This window comes from Epargyreus clarus, unplaced genomic scaffold (genome assembly GCF_041222505.1).
Source record: "Epargyreus clarus isolate Ecla_fem2 unplaced genomic scaffold, WU_Ecla_fem_2.2 ptg000029l, whole genome shotgun sequence".
Lineage (NCBI taxonomy): Eukaryota > Metazoa > Arthropoda > Insecta > Lepidoptera > Hesperiidae > Epargyreus > Epargyreus clarus.
Window position 1 is genome coordinate 10,987,965 of NW_027332235.1, and position 27,250 is coordinate 11,015,214.

Here is a 27,250-nt window from a genome sequence, read left to right on the forward strand (position 1 = left end):
GCCCAAACAATCAATGAAATACGTGTCTGTCAGCGAAAAATGTCCATATAACACATTTGTAAAATTTTGAATATTTAATAGATTTCAAAACAATCGAATTACGATTTTCTAGGGCGAAATATCGATTCACGGAATCAATCCATTATTAGAGATCGATATATTCAATTTCAATTATATTAAAATATATATTATAATAAAATATTAGTCATTAAAATTAAAATATTATGGTAAAACAATCGATTCTTCGATTAATCGATCTCAAGTCGCCATCCCTAATAATGCTTTACGTCATAGCATCGAAACGACTCGCGCGCGCGCCACTCTCGCGTCAGTATCGCCTCAAACGGCGCAAGTGCGTGTTCCAATTTTAAATTAATTTAATTTGATTTAACAGTTTTAATTATTGTTTCTGAAAATGACGGTTACTCTGCAATATGACACGTAAGTGTTTTGCTCTTTGTGTTTCAGTGTTTGATATATTATGTGTGTTTGGTTAAGTATATGTAACATTATGTTATCACTTGTGAAGTAACTGTAGTCTGTTTATTGTTTCTTAATAAGATATGGGTATTTTATAATTTGGGGCCAAATTTAAGGATGTTTACGAAGTCGCAGGCCGTAGGTAGTAATAAATAGGTAGTCGCGAGCTGTCTTTAGTAGGTACATAACAAAGGTAGCGTGGTTTCGAACTGTATTTGTAAATGAATTGGAATATCAAACGAGATTATAGTCCATCTCATGGTAAGTGGTCAATGTCATCCATGAACATGTAACCACTTCCATGTAGTGTAGAGGTTCTACTTGCCGGAGATCAGTATCCTTAGCATGAGATTTTACGTTTTTACAAATCTGATTGTTTTTGTATTTGTTTACGTATTTGCCCATACATTTCCAATCACCGCGCCTAGTCTGTATCAGAACTGATCAGAGATGTGTTGCCCCTCCCGAGTACTGAGATATTCGTCTCAGATTACTCAACGTTGCTATAAGGAAAACCCGGAGTAGGAATTCAAGTGAAATTACAGGTACCGACAGGTCATTGATATGCCGATTATGGCGATATTATCGTTTTATTGATAATCCATAATATGTTAAAGAAATATTACTTTTTAGTTCAACGACATTTTTTCAAACTATTACATACTATATAATAAAATTATTGAATACCCCTTCCGCGCGCTTTCAAAACTATTACAAATCAAAACGTGTGGATAGGACATTTGACTTGTTTGGTGTATGTTTGCAAGCGCTTGTAGCTTAGCATTTGATCAAGCTCAATATGTGAGGAGGTTTGGAGTTTACGGTAACTAGAAACTAGTGAAAGTGACATAATATTGACATCGATCTGTCGATATAACGTCGCATCACTGGTATTCTGCTAAATTTAATGCTAAACCCACCACTTTATGCATTGTATGTTAATCAAAGCGTTTTATTACTTAGATAAATCTACAATAGTACTATTATAGATCAAATACTTGCAAATTGTTATAGTGTATGATACTTTCTTAATGTAGTATCGAAGGGTAACATGATCTCAATTCAGAAGATCCCGATAGAAACTTCTTATATTTTAATGTCGATATTTAGATGATAATCGATCGATATTAATATTATTACAAGAGTTGTAACACGTTTGAATTTATATTATTACCTGTACCCTTACCAAGAGTTTTTACGTTTTAACAAATATGACTGTTTTGATATTTGTTTACGAATTTTTCCATACAAATTTTAATAGCGCCCCAAGCGGATTGTATCAAAACTATAGTGTCAGTAATATTAAATGTCTAAATTGACAAAATGGCGCTTTATGTTTTGTCTCTCTTTTTTGCGAACATGTTAGGCAGACAAGAAGACTTAAGCACTTACTTATTGTTACGTTTACTTAAACTACTGAAGCAAACGGAACAGTAGGACTACCATGAGTTTACAAAAGTATTACTCGCTAGCGACTGCGTAAAATAAATGTATGAAAAATTGTACAGCGCCTCTGGTGGTTACTCGTAGAACTAAAATCCGTAGTGACGTAACTCGATACGTAAAAAACCTATCGAAATCAAATCGCTAGCGAATGTCATTATGATCTATTGCCATACAAATTCGGTCCCATGAGTCATTAATTTGACAGACGTTGTCAAGAAATACCGTAACGATAGTAGTTATGTTATTCACTAGCAAAATGACAATAGTTTTCTATTTACCATTTCTATAGTGGCGTTTCTATGCCAACTCATGGTAATGCTACAGAATAATGATTGAGTAAACGTAACGTAAAATTGTGGAATGTTTTGAAAACTCATGGGAAGGGTACTGAGGTCGGATACTAAGTTGGAATGCATCGGCTTTCTCCCTTACCACACATTTTAAAGTAGACATTTTATTATGTAACGGGTACTCACGATATGCGTTTTTTATTGCCGATATTTCGACCCAGTTGCATGGATCGTGGTCACGGCGAAACTGAGGTGGAGGGGAGAAACCGTTGACAAGTACTAGTGGTAGATTAATCTATCTACCCTACGTCTAGTTCGTTTTTCTTTTCTAGGTTTCATATCACGACACACAACACTGACAATATCCTTACGCACCGTACTTTGTACTATTTGTGACTTGCATAAACTAACCACTGGATTCCACGTTTGGGCTAACTTAAAACCATCTTCTCTATTGAAGTTCCTAGGATGTTTCTTGATCTCTATTGCTTCTCTTACTAAATGAGGAAAGTAATGACGCTCAGTGGAGATCACCTCCGATTCCGAGATTCCGCGATAATTTTAGTCTTAGTAATTTCAAAGTAGAACGCAACAGAATTTTATAAGACAGATATAGGCATGGCAGTGCGGTGATGCCACCGGAATTGAATTACGAAGGGTTTTTTTTTATTTTTTATAATATAAGAATAGCAGACGAGCATGCAGTCCACCTGATGTGGCTACTGCCGCCCATGGACATCTGTAATCAACCCCAGATAGGATTAGATATTCCTACCTGAGGTCGGCCACAGATGCGCCGCTACCCCTGAGGACTAAGCTGGAACGCCTCGGAAAAGTCTGTCTCCCTTACCACACCCTTCAAACCGGAACACAGCAGCGCCTAACACTGCTGTTATTAGGTATAAATAGGTGTGGCGGTGGTGCCGCCGGAGTTGAACCACAAAGGGTTCTACCACCTTTTAACCTCTTGAAGTCTAAGTCTATCTTATTCCAGTGTTTTTGAAACATATTCATATCCTATAACCTCCTGTTTGTCTGCCAATGCTTCTTGTGTTAAAGTTAAGGGTGAAAAACCCTTATCACTTAGGGGTATGAAAAATAGATAGTAGCCGATTCTCAGACCTACTGAATATGCATATAAAATTTGGTGAAAATCGGTAAAGCCGTTTCGGAGGAGTACGGTAACTAACATTGTGACACGAGAATTTTATATATAATATGAATATATATTTCAAACAAGAAATACGTAAAACATTTGTATGTGTCTTCATAATTCGATGAAATCGAAATATAAAGTGCATAATTACGTACTTCAACACACATTTTTTACATTAATTATATTAATATGTTTCTGAAGTTTGCATTTTCTTTACTGAGGTCATGCGACCCTCTTATGTATATAGGTCCCTCAGGGAGTCACGACTCGTGACTCACAATTTGAAACACCCTCGAATACTTTATAAACTTAAATTCATAAAGAAAAGTACACAATGTGCTAATTTCGTAATACTAAAGGTTGAAAATGAAAAGTATGTGGAAAACTTTACTTTTTGTAATTTTGTAGTTACCGCATGACTGCAGCACAAAGGCCCATTTTGTTTGAAAACTTTGTTGGTATTTTATGAGTAGCGATTCAAAAATTATATTTTTTTCTGTAATGTTTATTTTATTATACGTATTTAGTTGAGTTACGTTTATGAACAATAACGCGTGATTATATACTGAATACTTTTTTTTTATAATATAGGAGTTCTGCTACTCCTATATTATAAAGCATGCAGTCCACCTGATGGCAAGTGGCTACTGCCGTCCATGGACATCTGTAATCAACCCCAGATAGGATTAGATATTAACCTAAACCACCGATGCGCCGCTACTCCTGAGGACTAAGCTGGAACGCCTCGGAAAAGTCTGTCTCCCTTACCACACCCTTCAAACAGGAACACAGCAGCGCCCAACACTGCTGTTATTAGGTAGAAATAGGTGTGGCGGTGGTGCCGCCGGAGTCGAACCACAAAGGGTTCTACCACCTTCCAAGTACTTCCACTTGTAATGCATGGTATGCATGCATCATGCCTAGGTAGTATTGCTAATTTTTGGAAACATTTATGTTTGAGGCTCATCATAATACATCAATCAAACATACCTATATTTTTATTTTATAAGTTTAATTTTACGATTATTTTTATTATAATTTTAAATTTTTGGGGTATGTTTAGTGTAGATAACATTAGATTAAATTTATTATAGTATTGTACAAATAAATAAACTTCGTTATAAAAACATACACATAAAAAGATAGATCTATGGTTTGACTGGGTATCATCGTCACACTTAGGGTAAAAAAATTAAGTTTCGTTGAAACGATGTGGATGTCGGTTGACATACATATGAACCATCTTATATTCATGAGTGTCAATACATCCATGATCGAATTCAAGTAGAACGCCCTTATATTTCTTGTTACAGATGTCTAAGTAGATGTCTAAGGAGGTAAGTGATTGCTGCCACCTTTAGGGTACTGATACCCTTAGTATGAGTTTTTACGCGTTTACAAAAATGACTGTTTTGTATTAGTTTACGTATTTCTCATACATTTCCAATCAGTTCTGATACAGTCCGCTAGGGGCGCTGATTGGAAATATATGGGCAAATACGTAAACAAATACAAAAACAGTTATTTTTTGTAAAAAAGTAAAATCTCATACTAAGGGTACTCCGCATATTCGTTAGCAACTTCAATTACACAAAAAAAGAAAAACAGAGACAAACCCGCAATTATCCGCTAGTCGGTTATAAAAATGTTAATTGTAATTACAGTCTGTGAATTTAGTATTGTAATTACAGTAAAATTTCTCGTAAAAATGGTGTTACAGCGGTCCTCTAATCGAGTTATTCTTTCAAGCTGTTATTTAATTTTGCAAATCTATTTTTGGCGCAGTTAAGAGCTCTCTGATATTTTAATGTTCTGTGCTAATGTGTTTGTGGTTCATATTTAAGGGAGAATTAAATATTTTGTTTATATTTTCATTTAGAGGTCTCTGAGGTCACTACTACTTTTGAAGAAATTGTCAAACGACAATTTTTGGTAGAACAATGAATAGATTGATTATTAGTAACGGTGTAAAGAATAGAATGGTGAAGATGATTAACACGGGATTTCCTATCTATTTCTGCCTCATAACATTAGCGATAGGTAGATACTGTGTTCTGGTTTGAAGAGTGGTAAGGGAGACATACTTTTCCGAGACGTGCCAGCTAAGTCCTCACGGGTAGCGGCGCATCTGTGACCGACCTTAGGTAGGAATATCTAATCCTATCTAGGGTTACAGATGTCCATGAGCGGCAGTAGCCACATACCATCAGGTGGACTGCATGCTCGTCTGCTACTCCTATATTATAAAAAAAACCGACTCATGTCTGTTATTAATAATCAATATTTAGCTTCACGTACATCTTCACGTACACCTTTGACAATTTCTGCCCACATAGTTGTTTACAATTTCCCATGGGGTAATTTACAGTAAAGTGGATCGCATGCTATTTAGCAACTTCAAATTAATAAAAATAGTCTCACAAAAATGAGGTTTCTTAAGATATTTTCCTTATCACGTTTAGAAACTTATACATAACGGTTTTTTAAATGGCATATGCTAGTTATTATGGAATGTAGCAGGAATTGAATCTCGGTCCGCAATCTGCTAACCTAAAGATCTAGAGTGAGAAAGTTACTTTCATCCCACTGATACGTCACCGTGAAGTAATTTGTATTTATAAACCATTTCCCGCATCAGCAGTGATAGCCTAGTGGTTAAGAAACTCGGCTACGTCTTGATCGAGGGGTCCGAGGTTCGAATCCCAGGCACGCACTTCTGATTTTTCATAGCTATGTGTGTATTAAAAATAATGATCACTTGCTTAAACAGTGAAGGAAAACATCACGAGGAAACCTGCATACCTGAGAAACCTTAAAAAAAAGTTTTCATAAGGTATGTGAAGTCTACCAATACGCAATTGGCCAGCGCGGTGAACTATGACCTAATCTTTCTTATTCTAAGATAAGACCTGTTACCAGCAGTGACAGTAATGGGTCGATGATGATGAAACCATTTCCCTGGTGTTACTGTTGACGCCAAATTGCAATGGGGTTCCCATATAGATAAATTGTCGGGTAGACTCAGTTCGGCGGCATATGCTGTTAGAAAAATTAGACTTCTAACTGATGTAGAAACAGCTAGAATAGTTTATTTTAGTTACTTTCATAGCATTATGACGTATGGTATATTGCTATGGGGGTGCTCGTCACACCTAAATGATATTTTTATATTGCAAAAGAGAGCTATACGAGCTATCTACATCCTGCCTCCAAGAGCTTCACTAAAAGAACTGTTTAAATAAATAAATATTCTAACTGGTATATCTCAATACATATATGAAAATCTAATGTATGTAAGGAAAAATATTAATAAATTTGTAAAACGGTGTGACACGCATAATGTAAATACAAGGAACAAACATAATCTTTATACACATGTTACTCGTCTCCACAAAATTAGTAATTCTTTTATGGGTCTATGTATACGTTTTTATAATAAACTTCCCTCCGAAATCAGAAATTTGTCAATTAATAAATTTAAAGCCATAATCAAAATCAAACTTAGTCGTAAAGCTTATTATAAAATTTCTGATTATATTAATGATAAAACAGCTTGGGACTGATCAATAACAAAATTATTAATTAATTAAGAAAATGTCAAAGTGTAGCGTATCTTGCTGAACAAACTTCTTTTTTAGATATATGTAAAGCAAGATACCGGAGCTAATGCTTTATTAATTATATGTAAAAATGATGGCATTAAAAAAAGATAATAATTATTATTAAAAAAAAAGACAAACCCGCTGAGTTTCTTACCGGATCTTCTCAGTAGAGGTCGCGTTCCGATCCGGTAGTAGTTTAAGAAAAAAATTGTACCTGACAATTTGTAATTGCCGTCGTTGGCCTATACAAAAATAAATATATTTCATTTCATTTCATTTCCCACTGACATGGCTCCAAAACTGTTGCCTGTTGTCAAAATGAAAGCTTCCAGAAGCATACGCCTATAGAAGCGTCGAGCAAGAATTTTACATACTCACACACGCATTATAAGTTAATATATTTCTTTTTCGACGAACTTACAAAGAGAAATAGGGTAACTTTTATTCTATTAATTCATCAACACTTTAATAGTTTGTAAATTTGAAACAATTTCATATTGACATCACCCTAAAACTGTTGAAAAAATTAAAGGAATACAAGTTGCATATAAACAAGAATGTTTACAAAAGCATACGCTTATAGAAGCGTCGAGCAAGAATTTCACACTGACACACGCATTCTTTTAGATGTTTAAATAAACAAAATTGTTTTTTCGATGAACTAACAAAGAGAGATAGGGTTACTTTTATTCCACAAATTCATTGCCTTTTTAATAGTTAGTAATTTTAAAACAATTTCATATTAATAACAGTAGAACTGTTGACAAAATGAAAGCAAAACAAGCAATGCTTACAGAAGCATACGCTTATAGAAGCGTCGAGCAAGAATTTCACACTGACACACGCATTCTTAAAGATGTTTAGATAAACACAATTGTTTTCCAATGAGAGATATGTGTTGTTTTGAATGATAGGAGGAAAACAAAGCGGATTTTTATTGTATTGTTATGTAAATATTAATTAGTCATCTCTACAATCTATCTAATGTTTTGGAAGGAGTTAGACGTACAATAAGTGGCCTTTGAGGTCTAAGGGCATCTGTATTTAACTTTTATAATAGGAATCTTACTTGTAGCATCCATAGATTAGTAAAGATTACTCGCTCCTTATAAGAAAATGTAACCTTTTGACAATTCTCACTGTCATCTATTTTTGAGTTTAAAAAATATAAAAAAATGTAGTTTTAAGATCATTTACGAATGAAACGATATTTCCTAGCACTTTTTCTTCGATTTCTTGTCTTAACTGCGCATGTCGGCATTATTCCGCGTAAATTACAAAATGACAGCCATTAAACGGCAGACAGAAGTCAGCTGTATAAGTCATTCAATGGCTTCCTTCAATTAGAAGGCGGTGTGATATCTATACTTATCTATGGTAGCATCATAAATAATAATCATCAGTTTAATTATCTCAGTTTTGTCTTTTCATACGGACTTAAGGCAACAGTTAGGGTTCAAATTAGATGTGAAATGATAATACCTTGTTTCCCTTTTATAACACCATATATTTCAACTTTTATACCATATATTTTCACAACCACATTTTTTCTTCATTGACAGCCATCAGTCATATTTTTATATATTTAATCTAAATTATTTTTCCAAGAAAATTACAGCCATTCAGCCAAGTACTATTAAAAAGGAGGTTTTATTTAGAAAAAATATAAATAAATAATTCAATAAATTACAAAATTATGACAGATAGAGATCCTAAAATTTAGATAAGGAAATAGAGTTATTCATATTTTGTGTAATAATCTAAAATACATTTTCTTGCCAGTTAAAACAACTTCTTACCATACAAAAAAGCAAAACAAAAATATATTACAGATATGAATAAGTAATTAATTTGCTTAATCAATTGAAATTGATATAACATTAATTAAAAATTTCTTCATTTATTTTACACGAAACAATAGTACAATATCTCATTTTCTCTTACTTTCTAAATGTTCAAAAGTATGTACGCCGAAGGGACTGTAGTTTTAAGTTCATACGATAATAATGTGTTAGTATTGCGATAAAACTAGTATGTTGTTAGCACCGTCTTTCATAGTATTCAGAGCGGAACGTAATTAGTACTTGGGATGTTACAGTTATACTAGATCTAATAGGTCTAGAATTGGTTAAAGTTCAATTAGCAAAGTTTGAAAGGTAGACAAAGTTACGTAGCTACCTTTTTTATGTCCCACTGCTGGGTACACCCTTCAAACCAGAACACAGCAGCGCTTAACAATACTGTTATGAAGCCGAAAACGGTGTGGCGGTGGTGCCGTTGAAGTCGAACCACAAAGAGTTCTACGCCTTCAAAAATTGATCTAAAAGGTTTAGTTTTTTCTTTGTCCCTGAAATAAATACAATTCCAGCACTCTTACACAATTTAATTCCAATAAGTCGGAAACTAAGTCTGAAACGAAAAAAGATAACATGATTACTCGTTTCATAAACTCGTTGGCCATATAATAAGTTTTCTTAGGACGGGTCCTGTTTTTGTAGTGTTTCTATCTTTTCTTTTATTTTATCTTTGTATTCATTTTGTGATAATCATTAAAATGTCTTGTGATGCTGATGATATTTTTTAGATAAATTGTGGTAATCGTATGAGGTTTCGACGGGGACTATCTATGGTGTATTACGAATGAATAAAATTATTCTGTTTTAATGGTGAAAGAAAACGCGAGGAAACTTACATTTTTTAGGAATAGTTATAATGATGTCGAATTATATTTTATTTTAAGTGTGTTCGGCCTACCAATCTGCGCCACTAGTCTCGGTCCTTTTAGCAGACTATGACCTAAATCCTACTCATTCATCATTCAGCGTTCAGCATTCTATAAAAAAAAAACAATATAAATCTATTTTTGTTTTTATTTGATATTTGAAGGTATTTCTTCGGAGAATTGGAATGGAAAGAAAAAAAATAGGATAATACTTTCCCTACCAAAAATTAAACCATGGTCACCCTACCATCCTGTTTACAGCAACATGAAAGCTTGTTTTTACCAACAGGTCGGACAGAGCTTGATTAATGTTTTAATATAACTTTGTAGGATTCTGTTACATCTTGAGTACCGGCAGAAGACACGGGCATGGCATGTTGTAAATACTCTTTGGTATTAGATAACTATTTGCTATTAAGTAAATATAAATTTACCTTTTCGTGTTCTTTTTACAAGCATTATTGAATTTGCTTCGTAAGTTTTGTTATGATGTAAGAGTAGCGGACGAGCATGTAGCCCATCTCTATCAGATGATCAGGTATTTTTTTTTGTTTTTTTTTTTTCTATTCTAAGCGGCTACTGTCACCAATGGAAATATGTAGTTAACTCTAGATAGGATTAAATATTCCTACCTGAAGTCGGTCACAGTTGCACCGCTATCCCTGAGGACTAAGCTGGAACGCCTTGAAAAAGTATGTCTCCGTTACCACACCCTTCAAATCAGAACACACCAGCGTTTAACACTGCTGTTATGAGAGAGAAATAGGGGTAGCGGTGGTACCTCCGGACTCAAACCACAAAGGGCTCTACCACTTTCTTAGTGAATAGAACTTTAATTGTTCGTGTTATATTTACAAGCTTTTATTGAACTTGCCTTGCTATTTTTTTATAATATAAGAGTAGAGGACAAGCGTGCAGTCATCCCGATGGTAAGTAGCTACTGCCGCTAATGGACATCAGTAATCAACCTCAGATAAGATTAGATTCCTATCGTATTATGTGAGTGTCAAATCTTGCTTAACTTCGACCGATTTAGCTAAAATAGTCTTACGTCTTATTTGGATGACAATATATGACTAACTTAGTCACGTCATTCAAAATTCAAGATGGCGGACCCACGAAGCGGATCAATTATACTATTTATTACCTATACACGTCCATGATATTAAATTAGTATTTTCTGAAAAGAGTACGAATAAATACGTTTTGCCTTATGGTGCTATGTTTTGGTACCGTGGCGTTTTGCTACTTGGATTAAAAAAGGTATATATAAATAGGAAAAAATATATAAATAGGTGAGCAGTAACCTTAAGTATATACCTATTTGTTGATACCACATTGAAATATTTGATGTGGTTAACAAAACAGGTCTGCCAGATGGACATATCTTATTACAATAGTATGAGCAATACTGTTACTTGATAGAAATGCGATTGCAGTGAAAAGGATTTCGAATACATAAGTAGTCAAATATTTATTTTTATAAGATTGTGGTAGCAATTGAGACTTCCAACACCTTATAGAACAGGGTTCCTTCGTGAAGTCGGTCATTCACACTGTATTTCTATAATATAGAAAAAAAAAACGGTTGTCTGCAAAGTCGGTTTAATGACGATAGTTGAACGTGACAACGTCATAAGAAAATACTGATGGAATGGTTGCATTTTTCAAAAGAAAATTTTAATTTTATTTGTTTGATAGATATTTTGTATGGATATAGATAAGGAGGTTAATACTCGGAGGCCAATTGTGCCTCTTGTTGCTCGTTCTGCGCTCTCGCTTGCACTTCAAGCCTTAAATGGAACGTCTCAGAGCGAGGTAACGCCGCATGAGTCATGTTTTTCGGTGCGTGCAACCGGCTCCATCGAATTATAAGACGTTGTCACGTCAAAAAATCAATTAATAAAAATAACGTTTTTAGCCTGTCCTTTGTATGTGTTACAAAATATCGTTTGTCATTCAAACGTGATAAGTTATAAGCGTTCTATAACTCGAATATAACTTTTTCGTAGTTTCATTTATATCTAACTTTGACACATGGCTCTCAGATTAAATGCGAAAAAAATACGAATATTCAGAAACAGGCCTTTGTAAACGCTTTGAGTTTGCAAAAAGCCTCGAAAAGTTTTCGATAAAACTCCGCGGGAAGTCACAAACTACTGTGTGGGTGTGACGTGTAAAATTCAGTTTTTGTGTGTTTGTTTCCATAGTTTCTGTAAGGTTCCGTAGGTTTAGTATAACGAAAGTATGTTTCACATTGAACTTGTTTAGATCTGATTCTGTTTAGATGTGACTGATCAGTCTTTTAGTGCTCATTTTGTAAGTCATTATCAACATGTTACATAACATGTGAAAGAGATCCCTGAATTTGATTGACGCATTGATAAAAAATGATCAAAAACATGTTGAAAATATATTTTTTCCTTAAGTAAATCTCTTTTAAATGGATGTCTCCTTTACCACATCTTTAAAACCGTAATATATACTTGAGAATATTTTACGCCTGCAATAGCACACGTCTGACGCTCTCTATGTCTGAGGATGTACATTAACCTTAACCTTAAACATAACGTCAACAAAAAGCCACACGCAATGTCGTACAATCGTAACGTTAGACAATGGAAACAATTTTTAATCCGATTTTCTTTTTTTGCAGAAAGTCGGCCACCTCTAGCCCGGAACCGCTGTTCACGAGATGCTGCTGCTGTATTCCGCTCAGAGTCGGGTGTTTTATACTCGGGTACTTGAACTTGGTATGTTGAATCAGTTCTTTGTAAATGTGCAAAGTGTATTATAGCCCGTCATAATTTCAATCAAAGTCAATGAAAAGAGTCGGGTGAATAGAATTGGGTTGTATAAACTCGGATATTTGATCTTTGTATATTAAATCAGTTCTTTGTATATGTAAATGTGTAAAGTGTAAACCGTCAAACAATTCAATCAAAAGCGTCGGGTGAATAGAATTGGGTATTATAAACTCGGATACTTGAACTTGGTATGTCGAATTAGTTGTTTATGTAGGTTTATATGTGCAAAGTGTATTATTAACCGTCACACAATTTAATCAAAAGAGTCGGGTGAATAGAATTGGGTAGTACAAACTCGGATATTTGAACTTTGTATAGAAAAACAGTTCTTTGAATGTATAAATGTGTAAAGTGTAAACCGTCAAACAATTCAATCAAAAGAGTCGGGTGACTAGAATTGGGTAATACAAACTCGGATACTTAAACTTGGTATGTCAAATGAGTTCTTTGTATATGTAAATGTGTAAAGTGTAAACCGTCAAACAATTCAATCAAAAGAGTCGGGTGACTAGAATTGGGTAATACAAACTCGGATACTTGAACTTGGTATATCGAATCAGTTCTTTATATAGGTTTATATCTGCAAAGTCTAGTATTAACTTTCACACAACTCGATAAAAAGACTTGTGTCAATAGAATTAGATACTACAAACTTGGATACTTGAACTTTATACCTTAAGTCAGTCCATTGTATAGGTTTATCTGTGTGATTATTTTTGTACAATTGTCTAGTGTCTAAAAAGTTGGGTAAACAGAATCAAGTGTTTTAAGTCGGATTTATGAACATGGTATGTTGAGTTAATTCTTTGTACAAATTTATTGTCTCTCATAATTCTACGCAGTTATAAGTGTTGGGTTTTTATATAATACAGGACATTGGTATATGTTGCGAATATAGTTCTTTATATAAGGAAAATATAAGGAAGGATGTGTAAACACTGATATTTTTTTAGCGTTTTCGTCTTACTTAAGTGTAGTTTTTTCGGAGATCAATACTTTTAACAACTTTGGCACCATAATAAACTTCTCTTCAAGTATGTTTCCATCAAAAAAAAATGTATAAATTATAGACCAGTGACATCTTATGAGTAACGGAAAATATTTCTAAATATATATATTCTCTCTCTTTTAGGAATTTGGTTAAAACACCGTAACGCAGTAAAAAGCCATAATTGTAAATTCAGAATTCTTACACCTGATCCACGTAATCTACAGTGTTCCTATTGAATAGAATTCTGGCGGGGTGGTGATGTGGAAAATCTAAAATTGTCGGGGTAAAATATATTAGAACATAGGGCTGTCACGATGAACCTTTTGTGGTTTTAGAAGGTGTTTGAATCCTATGTAGTAAGGCAGGCACCATCGCCGCGTCTATTTCTGCCTAATAAAAGCAGTGTTAAGAACTGAAGTGTTCGGGTTTGAAGCATGTGGTAAGGGAGACATACTTATATAAGGCGTTCCATCTTACACTCATTTGACAATAACTTTATATCAGAAATTGTCAAATTACTATCTTTGGTAGTCAGAATTTGGATAGATTGAGAATTATTAATGGGCGTTAGTCTTCACTTACTTAACATCATGCATGATGGCAAACGAGAATGCAGACCGCACTCTCATTTGCTATTTCAATATTGAAAAACCCTATATATACGGTGATTAAGCAATTATATAACCTTATAACATAATGGTGAATCAGATGGATTGGTCGGTACCTGGTTTAATATTTAATAAAAGCAAAAAAAAATATTAATTTACGAGTAATAAAAAACAAACGTACCAACCCTACTACAAAACCTGTGGGGAATTTCACAGTCGCTTTTTCCAAGCTCGATACAACGTATGTGGATCATAAATTCATGATGATTTTTTGGTCTCACCACAGGTTGTAGGATGACGTCATATTCGAAACGTCACTTGTTTTCGCTCACTGCGGCGTGACTGTCTGCTTAAGAGATATTGTCCGGAACGACACTGAATTTAGGCTGCGTTTTCAAAATGTTTTTCATTTTTAAAATTGTGCAACTTTTGAATTTTGAATTTTAGTACACATGTCTCACAGGATATGATATTTACAGTAGGTGTTTAAACTAATATAAAAAATGTGAATGTGAGTTTGTTTGCAACACTTTCACGCTTTAAGTACATAACTGACTGTTATGAAAATTTTACACACATTGTCAGAAATTCAGAAAATAACATAGGATACTTTTAATCCCGAAAAATGTAACGTTCCTGAGGGATAGACAAGACCTCTGACTGCTAGCGAAGCCGCGGGTAAAAATACTACGTGTTATTAATTTAATAAAAATAAAAACAAATTATCTTTTTGTATTAAAAAAAAAACAATGTGCCAACCATACGACAAAACCTGTGGGGAATTTCACAGTCGCTTTTTTCAAGCTTGATACAACGTATGTGGATCATAAATTCATGATGATTTTTTGGTCTCACCACAGGTTGTAGGATGACGTCATATTCGAAACGTCACTTGTTTTCGCTCACTGCGGCGTGACTGTCTGCTTAAGAGATATTGTCCGGAACGAAACTGAATTTTGGCTGCGTTTTCAAAATGTTTTTAAAATTGTGCAAGTTTTAAATTTACAATTTTAGCAGCCTTGTGACGGGAGATGTCTCATGTAGGTAGGTATTGTTAAATCATTTATCTTGTTATTTATAAGTATGTTTCTCTAAGCCAGTACGATAAATTTTATATATAAAATTCTCGTGTCACAATGTTAGTTACCGTAGGTACTCCTCCGAAACGGCTTTGCCTATTTTCATAATTTTTTATATGCATATTCAGTAGGTCTGAGAATCGGCTACTATCTATTTTTCATAACCTTAAGTGATAAGGGTTGTTCAACCTTAACATTTTTTTATTTATACGGCTACACAACGTTTGCCGGGTCAGCTAGTATTTTATAAATAAATATAGTGTGCAAAATTTACATACTTAATTGAATAAAAGAATTATCTAGTGCCTTTCATGTACATAGCCTACTAGAATAACCTGCGTTATTAACCACACAAGTAAGCATACAAACACACGAACTAGAACGTAAATCAAAATTTAACTGTAGGGGAAACCCGGAACTTTTTGCATATCAGATTGATATGAAGACTTCAAGCGGGATTGTCACTGATATTACTTTTCCTTTAACACCAGTGTTCGCAAGAATACACTTTCAACACTCATTGCTTACATACTAGGATTCCCTGTGTCGTGTTTTTTTTTTATAATATAGGAGTAGCAGACGAGCATATAGTCCACCTGATGGTAAGTGTCTTCTGCCGCCCATGGACATCTGTAATCAACCCCAGATAGGATTAGATATTCCCACCTGAGGTCGGCCACAGATGCGCCGCTACTCTTAAGGACTAAGCTGGAACGCCTCAGAAAAGTATGTCTCCCCTACCACACCCTTCAAACCAGGACACAGCAGCGCTTAACACTGTTTTTATTAGGTAGAAATAGGTGTGGCGGCGGTGCCGCCAGAGTTGAACCACAAAAGTTTCCACCACCTGTTGCTTTGGACACAAAGATAGACGAATACACAAACACCCAGACTCAGAACAGAAATCTAAATTTATGATTTATTTACCTCTCCGGCCAGGTTTGATCCTGGGTCACTGCGCGTCATATATGTATATGATTTATTTACCTCTCCGGCCAGAACCTGGATCACTGCGCGTCATACATGTATGGTGGCCGCTTTGCCACGTGTTTCGTAAAACTTACATACTTGCATTTACCATAGATTAGTAAAGATACTTCGCCGCCTTGAAATTGAATGAAGCCGCAAATGGCTTATTATAGTAAGTTCTTTTTTTGAATTCTTGACAAATAAAAACATTTTTAGAGAATATTTACGAATAAATAACTAATACTGCGTAATTTACATGATAATTAAATAATTTATAATAATAATTTCAAATATTTTAGGGACATTTTAGCACCGAGACGTGGCAAAACTTTTTTACGCAACTATTTCAATTCTCAAAACTGGGTACATTTTCTTGTTAGGAGTGATTAATCTTTACTAATCTATGGCATTTACCTGTAAAATCATTTTATAAGCAGTTTAAATAATACGTTCGATTTATATATTTTTAGGCTCATTGATACTTTTCCTCTAAAAATGAATCTGCGCACAACAGTTAATGTACATATTCTTTATTTGGTTAAGGAAAACGGTAAGAAATACCTAGGAACATGTTTTAAGAGCACAAACAGGTATGTTTTTATGATTTTCCTTAAGATAATGTGATAGGTCGATCTAAGATATAAATATTTATTAGTAGGCCGATACTTTCATGAAATTAGAAATCATTTATCATCAGGTGGACTGCATGGTAGGGTGCTACTTGTATAATACTTAATTTTATCTTATATATAAAATTCTCGTGTCACAATGTTAGTTACCGTACTCCTCCGAAACGGCTTTACCGATTTTCACCAAATTTTATATGCATTTTCAGTAGGTCTGAGAATCGGCTCCTATCTATTTACATACCCCTAAGTGATAAGGGTTGTTCATCCTTAACTTTTTTTATTTTTATGGCAACACAACGTTTGCCGGGTCAGCTAGTATTAAAACAGAAAACTTTTTAGTAAATACCGACCGTTACCCAAACCGTTAATAATCTCCGATTTCTGTATCTTTTTTATAATATTGAGGTAGAAAAGAGCAGTCCACCTGATGGTAAGTGACTACAGCCGCCATGGATATTTGGAACTAAACCCAAATAAAATTAGATTCCTACCTGAGGTCAGCCACAGATGCGTTGTTGCCTCTTAGGACTAAGCCCGCATGGGCAGCAACGCACCTGGAAAGCCTCGAACAATTGGGTCTCACTTACCACCCTATACCTTTTAAATCAGAACACAACAGCGCTTAATACTGCTTTTTGTTATAAGACAAAAATAGGTGTGGCGGTGGTGCTACCGAAGTTGAAACACAGAGGATTCTTTCACCTTCTAAATTGCTTATTAATACTCCAGTAATATATAAAAATAAGTGCATAAAATACAAAGGTAAAACAGATTATCTAAGTAGTTGACGTAAAAACGTAACCGTTTCGTGATACAGCGCAACTAACTCGATCGCACTAATTGGTAATCCGATAAGTTGATACAGGTGCTCTGTTGGCTTATGTCTCAGTGTTATGTTACTATTAGAGCAGGTAATACGTTTGTTTAAGAGCATTGAACGTTATTGTATGCAGAAACAGTGATAGCATAATGGTTAAGAAACTCGGCCTCTCTAACGAGGGACTTGAGGTTCAAATCCTAGGCATGCACCTCTGATTTTTCAAAGTTATGTGCGTATTAGAAATTAATTATCACTTGCTTGAAACGGTCAAGGAAAACATCGTGAGGAAACCTGCACACCTGAGTGATTTATATAAAAAAAATCTAAAAGTGTGAAGTATACCTATACGCACTTGGCTAGCGCGGCGGACTATGGCCTAATCCTTCTTATTCTGAGAGGAGACCCGTGCCCAGCAGTGGGACAGCAATGGGTTGATGACGACGATGACATATGCACCGCACCTCCTGTGATCAATTTCAGTTGATTGTTGATTTAATAGAATTTCTGTCAAATACCGTCATCAATCCATTACTGTCCTACTATTGCCTTGTGTAGAATATGTTCTATATCAAATAGGTGGCAAATATCACTTACCATCAGATTTGCAATTGCATGATTATATTTTCAATGAATTATTATTAAGCAGTCGGGTTTTTAAGTGTTCCATACTCATAAAACAGTATAATTGTGAAAAAAGCGTGGGGTGCTCCATTTATCAGTTTTCGAAAAGCGCCCCACACTTTTCCCACAATTATACTATTTACTGTTCCTTAATTGATTCCTAGATTGAAGATTATTTTCTACTTTTTAGTTCATTTGATCATAAAAGCATGCTTTTTAGTTATTTATACGATATTTATTTTATTATTTTTTAGTATTTGTTATAGCGGTCACCATTATGCGTCCTCTGTAGAACATTCAAGTGTCTATCTATTACGGTTTAAGAGATAAAGCTCAGTGAACAGACAGCGGAGGGTTTCGTTTTAGCCTTTGAGTACGGAATCCTAAAAATCATTCTATAAGAGGGCATTATCAGATATGCTTCAGAAAAATTGAGTTATAGGGAAATAACATTATTATTTAAAACTAAAAATCACGCTATAACAGTTATTGAAACTAAAAAGTAATAATTGTTGCAATCTCGTAGCTTTGCGATAAACTTTCTCTAAGGCGTTCGAACAATATCGCCTCGAAAATCGTTAATCCTGAGGATGTCGATAAGGACAATGGTACGAAATTATTAAAATCGTGTATTGTCATTGGATTTTTTAATTTTTCAAAATTTTGAATTAAACTGAACGTTCAAAGTGGATAGAAATCGTGTTCAAAGATTCCGTTACTTAGTTACATACATACCTACATACATACCTACATACATACATACATACAACCCCAGCTAATAAAAGCGTGTTAAAAAAGGAACCCTACTAATATACCTTCGCTCTCTCCTCCGCAGGGCTCTCTTGCACCATAATAGATAGACATTTCCTTTTTTACAGGATATCTATAATGACAGCCGCGATGTAAACAAATATTTAATTAAAATTTTATTTAATTTTTCGTAAAATTTTCAGGTATTCAACACTATCCATACTCTGATGCTTTTGGCCATGGCCATCTACTTAGGGATTACTTCCCATGGTTTTGACCATATCGACAAGCACCCAATAGGCATTCCAGCGGACAAATATTTCCTGGTCCAACTCGCGACTCTTCTGATATTAATACTCTGCATTAACTTCACTTGGCTGATCACCAATATTGCTTGTCTTGTTGGACTGCATAAGGTTAGTGGTTGAAATATTATTGAAGGTGGTAGAACCCTTTGTTGTTCGACTTCGAAGGCACCTCCGCCACACCTATTTCGGCCTCATAATAGCAATGTTAAACGCTGCTGTGTTCTGATTAGAAGGATGTGGTAAGGGAGACATACTTTTTCGAGGCGTCCCAGCTTAGTACTCAGGAGTAGCGGGCGCATCTGTGGTCGACCTCAGGTAGGAATATCTAATCCTGTCTGGGGTTGAATACAGATGTCCATGGGCGGCAGTAGCTACTTACCACCGTGCTGTGTAATAAGCAGTGATAGCATAGTGGTTGAAATCAACCGCTCGATCGAGGTGTCCGAGGTCTTTCTATATTATGTGCGCATTAGAAATTAATTATCTCTCTCTAATGGTGTTGGAAAACATTGTGAGGAAACCTGAATACCCGAGAAATCTTATTCAAAGGTATGTGAAGCCTACCAATATTCACTTAGCCAAGCAGGACTATGACCAAATCCTTCCCATTCTAAGAGGAAACTCGAGCTCAGTCATGAACCAGACATGACGACGACGCACATGAATTTGAAAAACTGGTTATGTAATCGAATCTTTGACTTGGTTTTCACTTTGCCATTCTCTAATTTTATATATTATGCTTACAGAATCGCCCTGGGCCAATTCGAGTGTACGTTGGCGTTGCCACCGCTCGTCTCATTATCTTCCTGGCCATTCTCATCTACCTGACCGTGATTGGCATGGGCATCAATAACATCGTTACTTATAGCGTTGATATTGGTAAGACAATCTATTTTTTATGAGAATCGCATTACAATTTTATGCTATATATTTTAATTATTTTTCTGTGATATTTTTAACTGGAACATAGAATTGACTAATCAACCTCGATTTCGTTACGATTAACCTAACGTCATAACGGAACGAACTTACCAACGGAACGTTAACCGGTCGATTTCGATCGGTTAGTTCTTGTTTTTGTCAATTTCTCTATCCGTCAACGTCGACTAAAAATCGTAGTAACAGTGGTACAAATTACAGATTTTTTACATTCCATTACATTATCGTTAACTTTATCGCAAACTAAACAGGCCTATGGTGTAACCCACCCTTTCAAATTTCATATAATGACGTCACTTATCATGAATTATCATGTAAACCAAACATGTATGCAAAATTTTAGCTCAATATTGGTTGTAGTTAACCCGCAAATACTAACTTATTTGACTCACTAGTACCCTTAGTATGTTTTTTTACGTTTTTACAAAATTTACTATTTTTGTATTTGTTTTCATATTTCCCATACATTTCCAATCAGTACAGTCCGCTGGGGGCACTTAGGGTACAGGCAACTAAAATAATAACTGGGAAGGAATAGAGTTATAAAACCACTTGTAGTATTGTATTAATAGAACAAACGTAGACACTTCAGAGTCTATCGCAGTAAATATTTTCCTATTCCCTCTCAATGTATCGAACGCCTGAAAACCTTTCTCTAATATCTTAGCTTCCCAGCGGAAATGTTTCATTGCATTACGCTGTGCGACATTTCGGAAATGGTACGTGTTTGCCAAGTTGTGACGTTTTCTATACATTGTATAAGAACCGTATGTGAGCTTGTCAGGAGAAATAGTTTATGGGACGGGTCGTTTGTGGTCTGGTATGTTGGTGCCAAACATGTAGGGATTGTATTTTCTTTTTTTCGGTTATAAATTGGTAAGAATGTGGTGTTTTTTTTTAAGATACTAAAAAGTTTACGTATCCATAAGCAATTGGCAGAAATACAAGGTGATTTTTTCAAGAGCCGTGGAAAGTTAATCCGAAAATGTAGGATATAGCGAAAAATGTTATACCAGTCACCAGATCGATTTCGAATAAAACTAAAACTGTATTATTAGAATTTTTATTTTTTTTTGTAACCAGTGACTAAATGGTTTTCATTTTGAAAAAATACATACTTCGATTATGGACTATCTGATAAGAATCGCTTATTTGGAAAGTAAATACGAACATAGTGAAGAAAAGGATCCCTTTTAAGAAAGTGCCTATTTATGTTTGTATCGAACGCCTGAAAACCATTCTCTAATATCTTAGCTTCCCAGCGGAAATGTTTCATTGCATTACGCTGTGCGACATTTCGGAAATGGTACGTGTTTGCCAAGTTGTGACGTTTTCTATACATTTTATAAGAACCGTATGTGAGATTTTTTCAAGAGCCGTGGAAAGTTAATCCGAAAATGTAGGATATAGCGAAAAATGTTAGTTAGCTAATGTTAGCGAAAAGTGTTAGTAGAATTTTTAATTTTGTTTGTAACCAGTGACCAAATGGTTTTCATTTTGAAAAAATACATACGATTATGGACTATCTGATAAGAATCGCTTATTTGGAAAATAATAACAAAGAACATAGTGAAGAAAGGGATCCCTTTTAAGAAAGTGCCTATTTATGTTTTGTATCGAACGTCTGAAAACCTTTCTCTAATATCTTAGCTTCCCAGCGGAAATGTTTCATTGCATTACGCTGTGCGACATTTCGGAAATGGTACGTGTTTGCCAAGTTGTGACGTTTTCTATACATTTTATAAGAACCGTATGTGAGCTTGTCGGGAGAAATAGTTTATGGGACGGGTCGTTTGTGGTCTGGTATGTTGGTGCCAAACATGTAGGGATTATATTTTGTTTTTTTCGGTTATAAATTGGTAAGAATGTGGTGTTTTTTTTAAGATACTAAAAAGTTTACATATACATAAGCGATTGGCAGAAATACACGGTGATTTTTTCAAGAGCCGTGGAAAGTTAATCCGAAAATGTAGGATATAGCGAAAAATGTTATACCAGTCACCAGGTCGATTTCGATGAAAACTAAAACTGTATTATTAGAATTTTTATTTTTTTTTTGTAACCAGTGACCAAATGGTTTTCATTTTGAAAAAATACATACTTCGATTATGGACTATCTGATATGAATCGCTTATTTGGAAAATAATAACAAAGAACATAGTGAAGAAAGGGATCCCTTTTAAGAAAGTGCCTATTTATGTTTTGTATCGAACGTCTGAAAACCATTTTAGCTTTCCAGCGAAAATGTTTCATTGCATTACGCTGTGCGACATTTCGGAAATGGCACGTGTTTGCCAAGTTGTGACGTTTTCTATACATTTTATAAGAACCGTATGTGAGCTTGTCGGGAGAAATAGTTTATGGGACGGGTCGTTTGTGGTCTGGTATGTTGGTGCCAAACATGTAGGGATTGTATTTTCTTTTTTTCGGTTGTAAATTGGTAAGAATGTGGTGTTTTTTTTAAGATACTAAAACGTTTACGTATACATAAGCGATGGGCAGAAATACACGGTGATTTTTTCAAGAGCCGTGGAAAGTTAATCCGAAAATGTAGGATATAGCGAAAAATGTTATACCAGTCACCAGGTCGATTTCGATAAAAACTAAAACTGTGTTAGTAGAATTTTTAATTTTGTTTGTAACCAGTGACCAAATGGTTTTCATTTTGAAAAAATACATACTTCGATTATGGACTATCTGATAAGAATCGCTTATTTGGAAAGTAAATACGAAAATAGTGAAGAAAGGGATCCCTTTTAAGAAAGTGCCTATTTATGTTTGTATCGAACGCCTGAAAACCTTTTTCTAATATTTTAGCTTCCCAGCGGAAATGTTTCATTGCATTACGCTGTGCGACATTTCGGAAATGGTACGTGTTTGCCAAGTTGTGACGTTTTCTATACATTTTATAAGAACCGTATGTGAGCTTGTCGGGAGAAATAGTTTATGGGACGGGTCGTTTGTGGTCTAGTGTGTTGGTGCCAAAAACTTAGGGATTTCTCTTTGTTTTTTTGGTTACAAAGTAACATAAATACTTTTCTGAGGCGTTCCAGCTTAGTCCTCAGGGGTAGCGGCGTATCTGTGGCCGACCTCAGGTAGGATTACCTAATCCTATCTGGGGTTGATTACAGATGTCCATGGGCGGCAGTAGCCATTTACCATCACCATCTGCATGCTCTTCTGCTACTCCTATATTATTAAATAATAATAATAACAGTAGGCAATCAGTAATCAGTATTTTTTGCATAATACAGGTGTTTACAAAATTTTTGGACGGTTTTACATTTCTCTGTAGTTACCTATGGGCGTGCAATCTCTTAATTAAAACCATATTTATTACCATTTTAAACATATTCGATTGTATTTGTTTGTAATCGCAAATAGTTTGTTAGATACTGAGAGTAAGTGATTAGGAACAGATTTTTTTTTTTTTTTTTGAATCAACTTGAATATAGTTTATAAAAAAACTGTAGTCTGATTACATTTGTTAAAATAAAGGTAAATAGTGTGTTTAATTACTTAGTAATTTCGTATTAAACGGTAATTTACTGTTTAAATATATCCTTCAAGTAAATACGAATCGATGTGGCCGGATGACCGAATTTACCATGAATTTCCTTTGATACCCTCCAAATAGGTATTTTCTATTCTAGATCCAAAGCCGCGAGTTAGATCAAATTCGCGGAAGTACCAATCAACTGTGGCGATTCTATCACAAATACAGGATAAGACGAATCATTCGCCGAATAACGGAGTTTGGTCGTATCAATAGTATAATAATTTCATAGTCTAGCCTGTATCTTATAAATAAATCCGAGGTGTTCCAACTTAGTCCTCAGAAGCAACGCGTCTGTGGCCGATATCAATTATCTTATCTGAGATTGATTACAGACGTCCACGGTGGCAATGGTGGTAGCTACACTTACTCAGATCCCATGTTCGTTTACTTATCCAAAATTATAAAAAATATGTTTGGACAGAATACACTGACATAGACTTTTCACATCTAAACTATTAGGACTCTTGAATAAACTTCTCAAAACTGCACACACACAAATCCACGCCCTTGTACAGCCAGATTCGAAAGTATGTGAACACATTAAGGTTTCAAAAATACCTATACACCCAAGCGTTGATAGATAGCTAAACACTCCTAGGATCATAATTAGATGAACATCGTAAAGTGTTAAAATTAGATGACCTTTTTTTTATAATATAAGAGTAGCAGACGAACATGCAGTCCACCTGATGGTATGTGGCTACTGCCGCCCATGGACATCTGTAATCAACCCCAGATAGGATTAGATATTCCTACCTGAGGTCGGCCACAGATACGCCGCTACCCCTGAGGACTAAGCTGGCACGCCTCGGAAAAGTATGTCTCCCTTACCACACCCTTCAAACCAGAACACGGCAGCGCTTAACACTGTGGTCATTAGGTAGAAATAGGTGTGGCGGTGGTGCCGCTGGAGTCGAACCACAAAGGATTCTACCACCTTCTAAAGATGAACTGTAAAGCCGGCTGCAGACTCACGCGAGAAGCCTCGCCGAATTTTGATTTGCTCATCTACTAATAAAGCTGATAACACACTTGTTGTTTACAATTATAAAACAATTTCCACATGCTTCCCACATATAACACAAAGCCAGGGCCATACAAAGGACTGATTATACCATTACCTACGAGTATTTAACAAAACATGTCGGCCCACCATCATTCTTTTGTCACTATTGTCAGGCCCCGACCATGTGGTATGCGGACTTAATTACAAAATTGCTTTACAGAGATTGTTATTTTAAATTGAAATAAGAGCTTATAATACACAGGCCTACAAATCTGTGTTTTAATACTATAATTTGCATAATTTTATGACCACTATATTCTTCAAATCTTCTTAATTTTAGAAAGAAAGCTCAGGAAAAAAATGTTCAGAAAATACTCGTATATGAAGTGGCGTTGCGAAGCGGTCACAGTACCGGTCTGATGCACAAAGGTCCCGGATTCGATCCCCGGCCAGACAAATATCTGAATGATGAATTTGGATATTTGGTCGATGAAGGTTTCCCTTATTTTCCAGGTTCGGCAGCTTACTTCATCCTGGTCTACTACATCTACGCAGGTCAGCTGGAGCGGAAGAAGGTACCTGAGCCCGAGATATCCAATATTAAGGTCAGCGATATCGCCTTCGTGTACCCTACGAAGATTGATAAGCAGACCTTAGTTGCTTAGGACCAAGGTCGCAGGTCATATTTAACGAAGAAGATGTAGAAAGTCGTCAATTCCTACTCGATGCTTTCACCTGATAAATAATTCATTATATTTTTTGCATTCATAGTCTTAAGCTCTCTGATACGTTATTTAAACATATATATTTTACGCCCTTTAGTAATCAGAATTCTAGTAAGAAGTAATAGTAATGAACAACAACACAGTAATTTGGCTGCTAAATTTGATTGAATCAGTGATTTCATTGGACAGCGTTGTCTGCAAGTATTTATATTCCACTGGTAGGCAAAGGAACACCTTGTCCCTGTAGTAACGAGACCAGAATAGGGCTACGGTATCCTCTGCCTGTCGTAAGAGGTGACTAAAAGGGGCTTGCGTGCGGCAAGAGTGGGAGCTCAAACCGTCCATCAAGCGACCCCAGGAAGGACAGCGGTTTGTGATATCGCTGTAATCACCAGGGGATGTGAGAGGAGCGTAAATTGCTTCCCCCAGGGCAGAGCCCGATAGAAGGGCATCGCGTTAGGACTCCGGTTGTGTTCCGTTGGAGATCCCGGAATTCTCCACCAAACGTTGAGGACGGCCACCGGGGGGGTTTTAGTGCGGTAAAAATCCCACATAACCCTGCGTCACTCCCATGGCGTCGGTACCTTTTGAAGGTTTCCCCCTCGTCAACAATAAAAAGGCAAAGGAAAACCTGGAAAAGAAATAATATGTGCTTTTCACTATTCTAATAAATGAATTGATGAAAGCAGTACGATTTAGCGGCTCTCCTGAGTCGGACGTTTCCAAACTTATACCTCCGACAAGATTGAGCAACTATAATTCAATTTATTATAACAATCAGGTTGAATTATTTCGGACAGATCAACAACTTTGTTGCCCTGTATACTGTACCCTTAGTATGAGTTTTTACGTTTTTATAAAAATGACTGTTATTGTATTTGTTTACGTATTCGCTCACATATTAGCAATCAACGCCCGCAGCGGACTGTATCAGAACTGATTTAAGATGTATGGGAAACATGTAAACAAATATAAAAACAGTCATTTTTGTAAAAACGTAATAACTCATACTAAGGGTACAGAAATACGTCTTTGTTCGAAGTCTCTTAAATAATCTACATTTGAATCTCATTCCTGTGATCTTTCATAATTATTACTTTTTTATATAAGTAAGTAAATAAAGATATTGGACTATCTAAGTGTATTAATATCCTCAATTAGATAAATAAGTGATTGTACCTAAAACTATTGTTTTTATTCCAAGTTTTACATTCCATTACATTTTTATTCCAATAATTATGATATTTTTATTTGTATGTTACTGATTTGTAATTTGTAATATCCACTGTAATTATAGAACTGAATCTAAATAAAAAGTTTATTAATTAATTAGTTTTTCTGAAATGTACCTTTACCAATCTATATAAGTAGATGTGATTTTTTAGTTTTTTAACCAAGGTTTTTTTTAACACACTTATATTCTGTTATATTGAAAAAATAATTAAATTGACTCGAATTAGTAACGATTTGTGTATGCTTCCTATTTATATTTTATCTTTACTGTACATTAAACTCAAACATGCATTTTCAATGCAATACACATACTGACTGACTGCTGGGCACGGATCTCCTTTCAGAATGAGAAGGATTAGGCCGTAGTCCACCGCGCTGGCCAAGTGCGTATTGGTAGACTTCACCTACCTTTGAGATTTACAAATCTCTTTTAGGTATGCAGGTTTCCTCACGATGTTTTCCTTCACCGTTTTAAGCAAGTCATAATTAATTTATAATATGTACATAACT

At 35.2% G+C, this 27,250-nt stretch overlaps 1 protein-coding gene across 2 annotated transcripts; it reads left to right on the top strand.

Moving 5' to 3' along the window:
- Nucleotides 1-305: 305 nt before the first annotated feature.
- LOC140754217 (uncharacterized) lies at nt 306-26,836 on the top strand. Of its 2 annotated transcripts, XM_073089166.1 has the most exons (5): nt 306-441; nt 12,353-12,449; nt 19,174-19,386; nt 20,025-20,157; nt 25,296-26,836. In XM_073089166.1, exons 1-5 carry the CDS (start codon nt 416-418, stop codon nt 25,445-25,447), a joined length of 621 nt encoding a protein of 206 aa, XP_072945267.1. In that variant the 5' UTR covers nt 306-415; the 3' UTR covers nt 25,448-26,836. The 2 variants fall into 2 exon arrangements, with proteins under 2 accessions (XP_072945267.1, XP_072945268.1); XM_073089167.1 differs by lacking the exon at nt 19,174-19,386.
- Nucleotides 26,837-27,250: the final 414 nt, after the last annotated feature.

What these genes read in the sequence shown, in the direction of transcription:
- LOC140754217 (XM_073089166.1), top strand. Translation starts at nt 416, where the DNA reads ATGACGGTTACTCTGCAATATGACAC. An exon ending in TACTCGGGTACTTGAACTTG is followed by an intron (nt 12,450 to 19,173) that starts GTATGTTGAATC and finishes TAAAATTTTCAG; the next exon opens with GTATTCAACACTATCCATAC. An exon ending in TACTTATAGCGTTGATATTG is followed by an intron (nt 20,158 to 25,295) that starts GTAAGACAATCT and finishes CTTATTTTCCAG; the next exon opens with GTTCGGCAGCTTACTTCATC.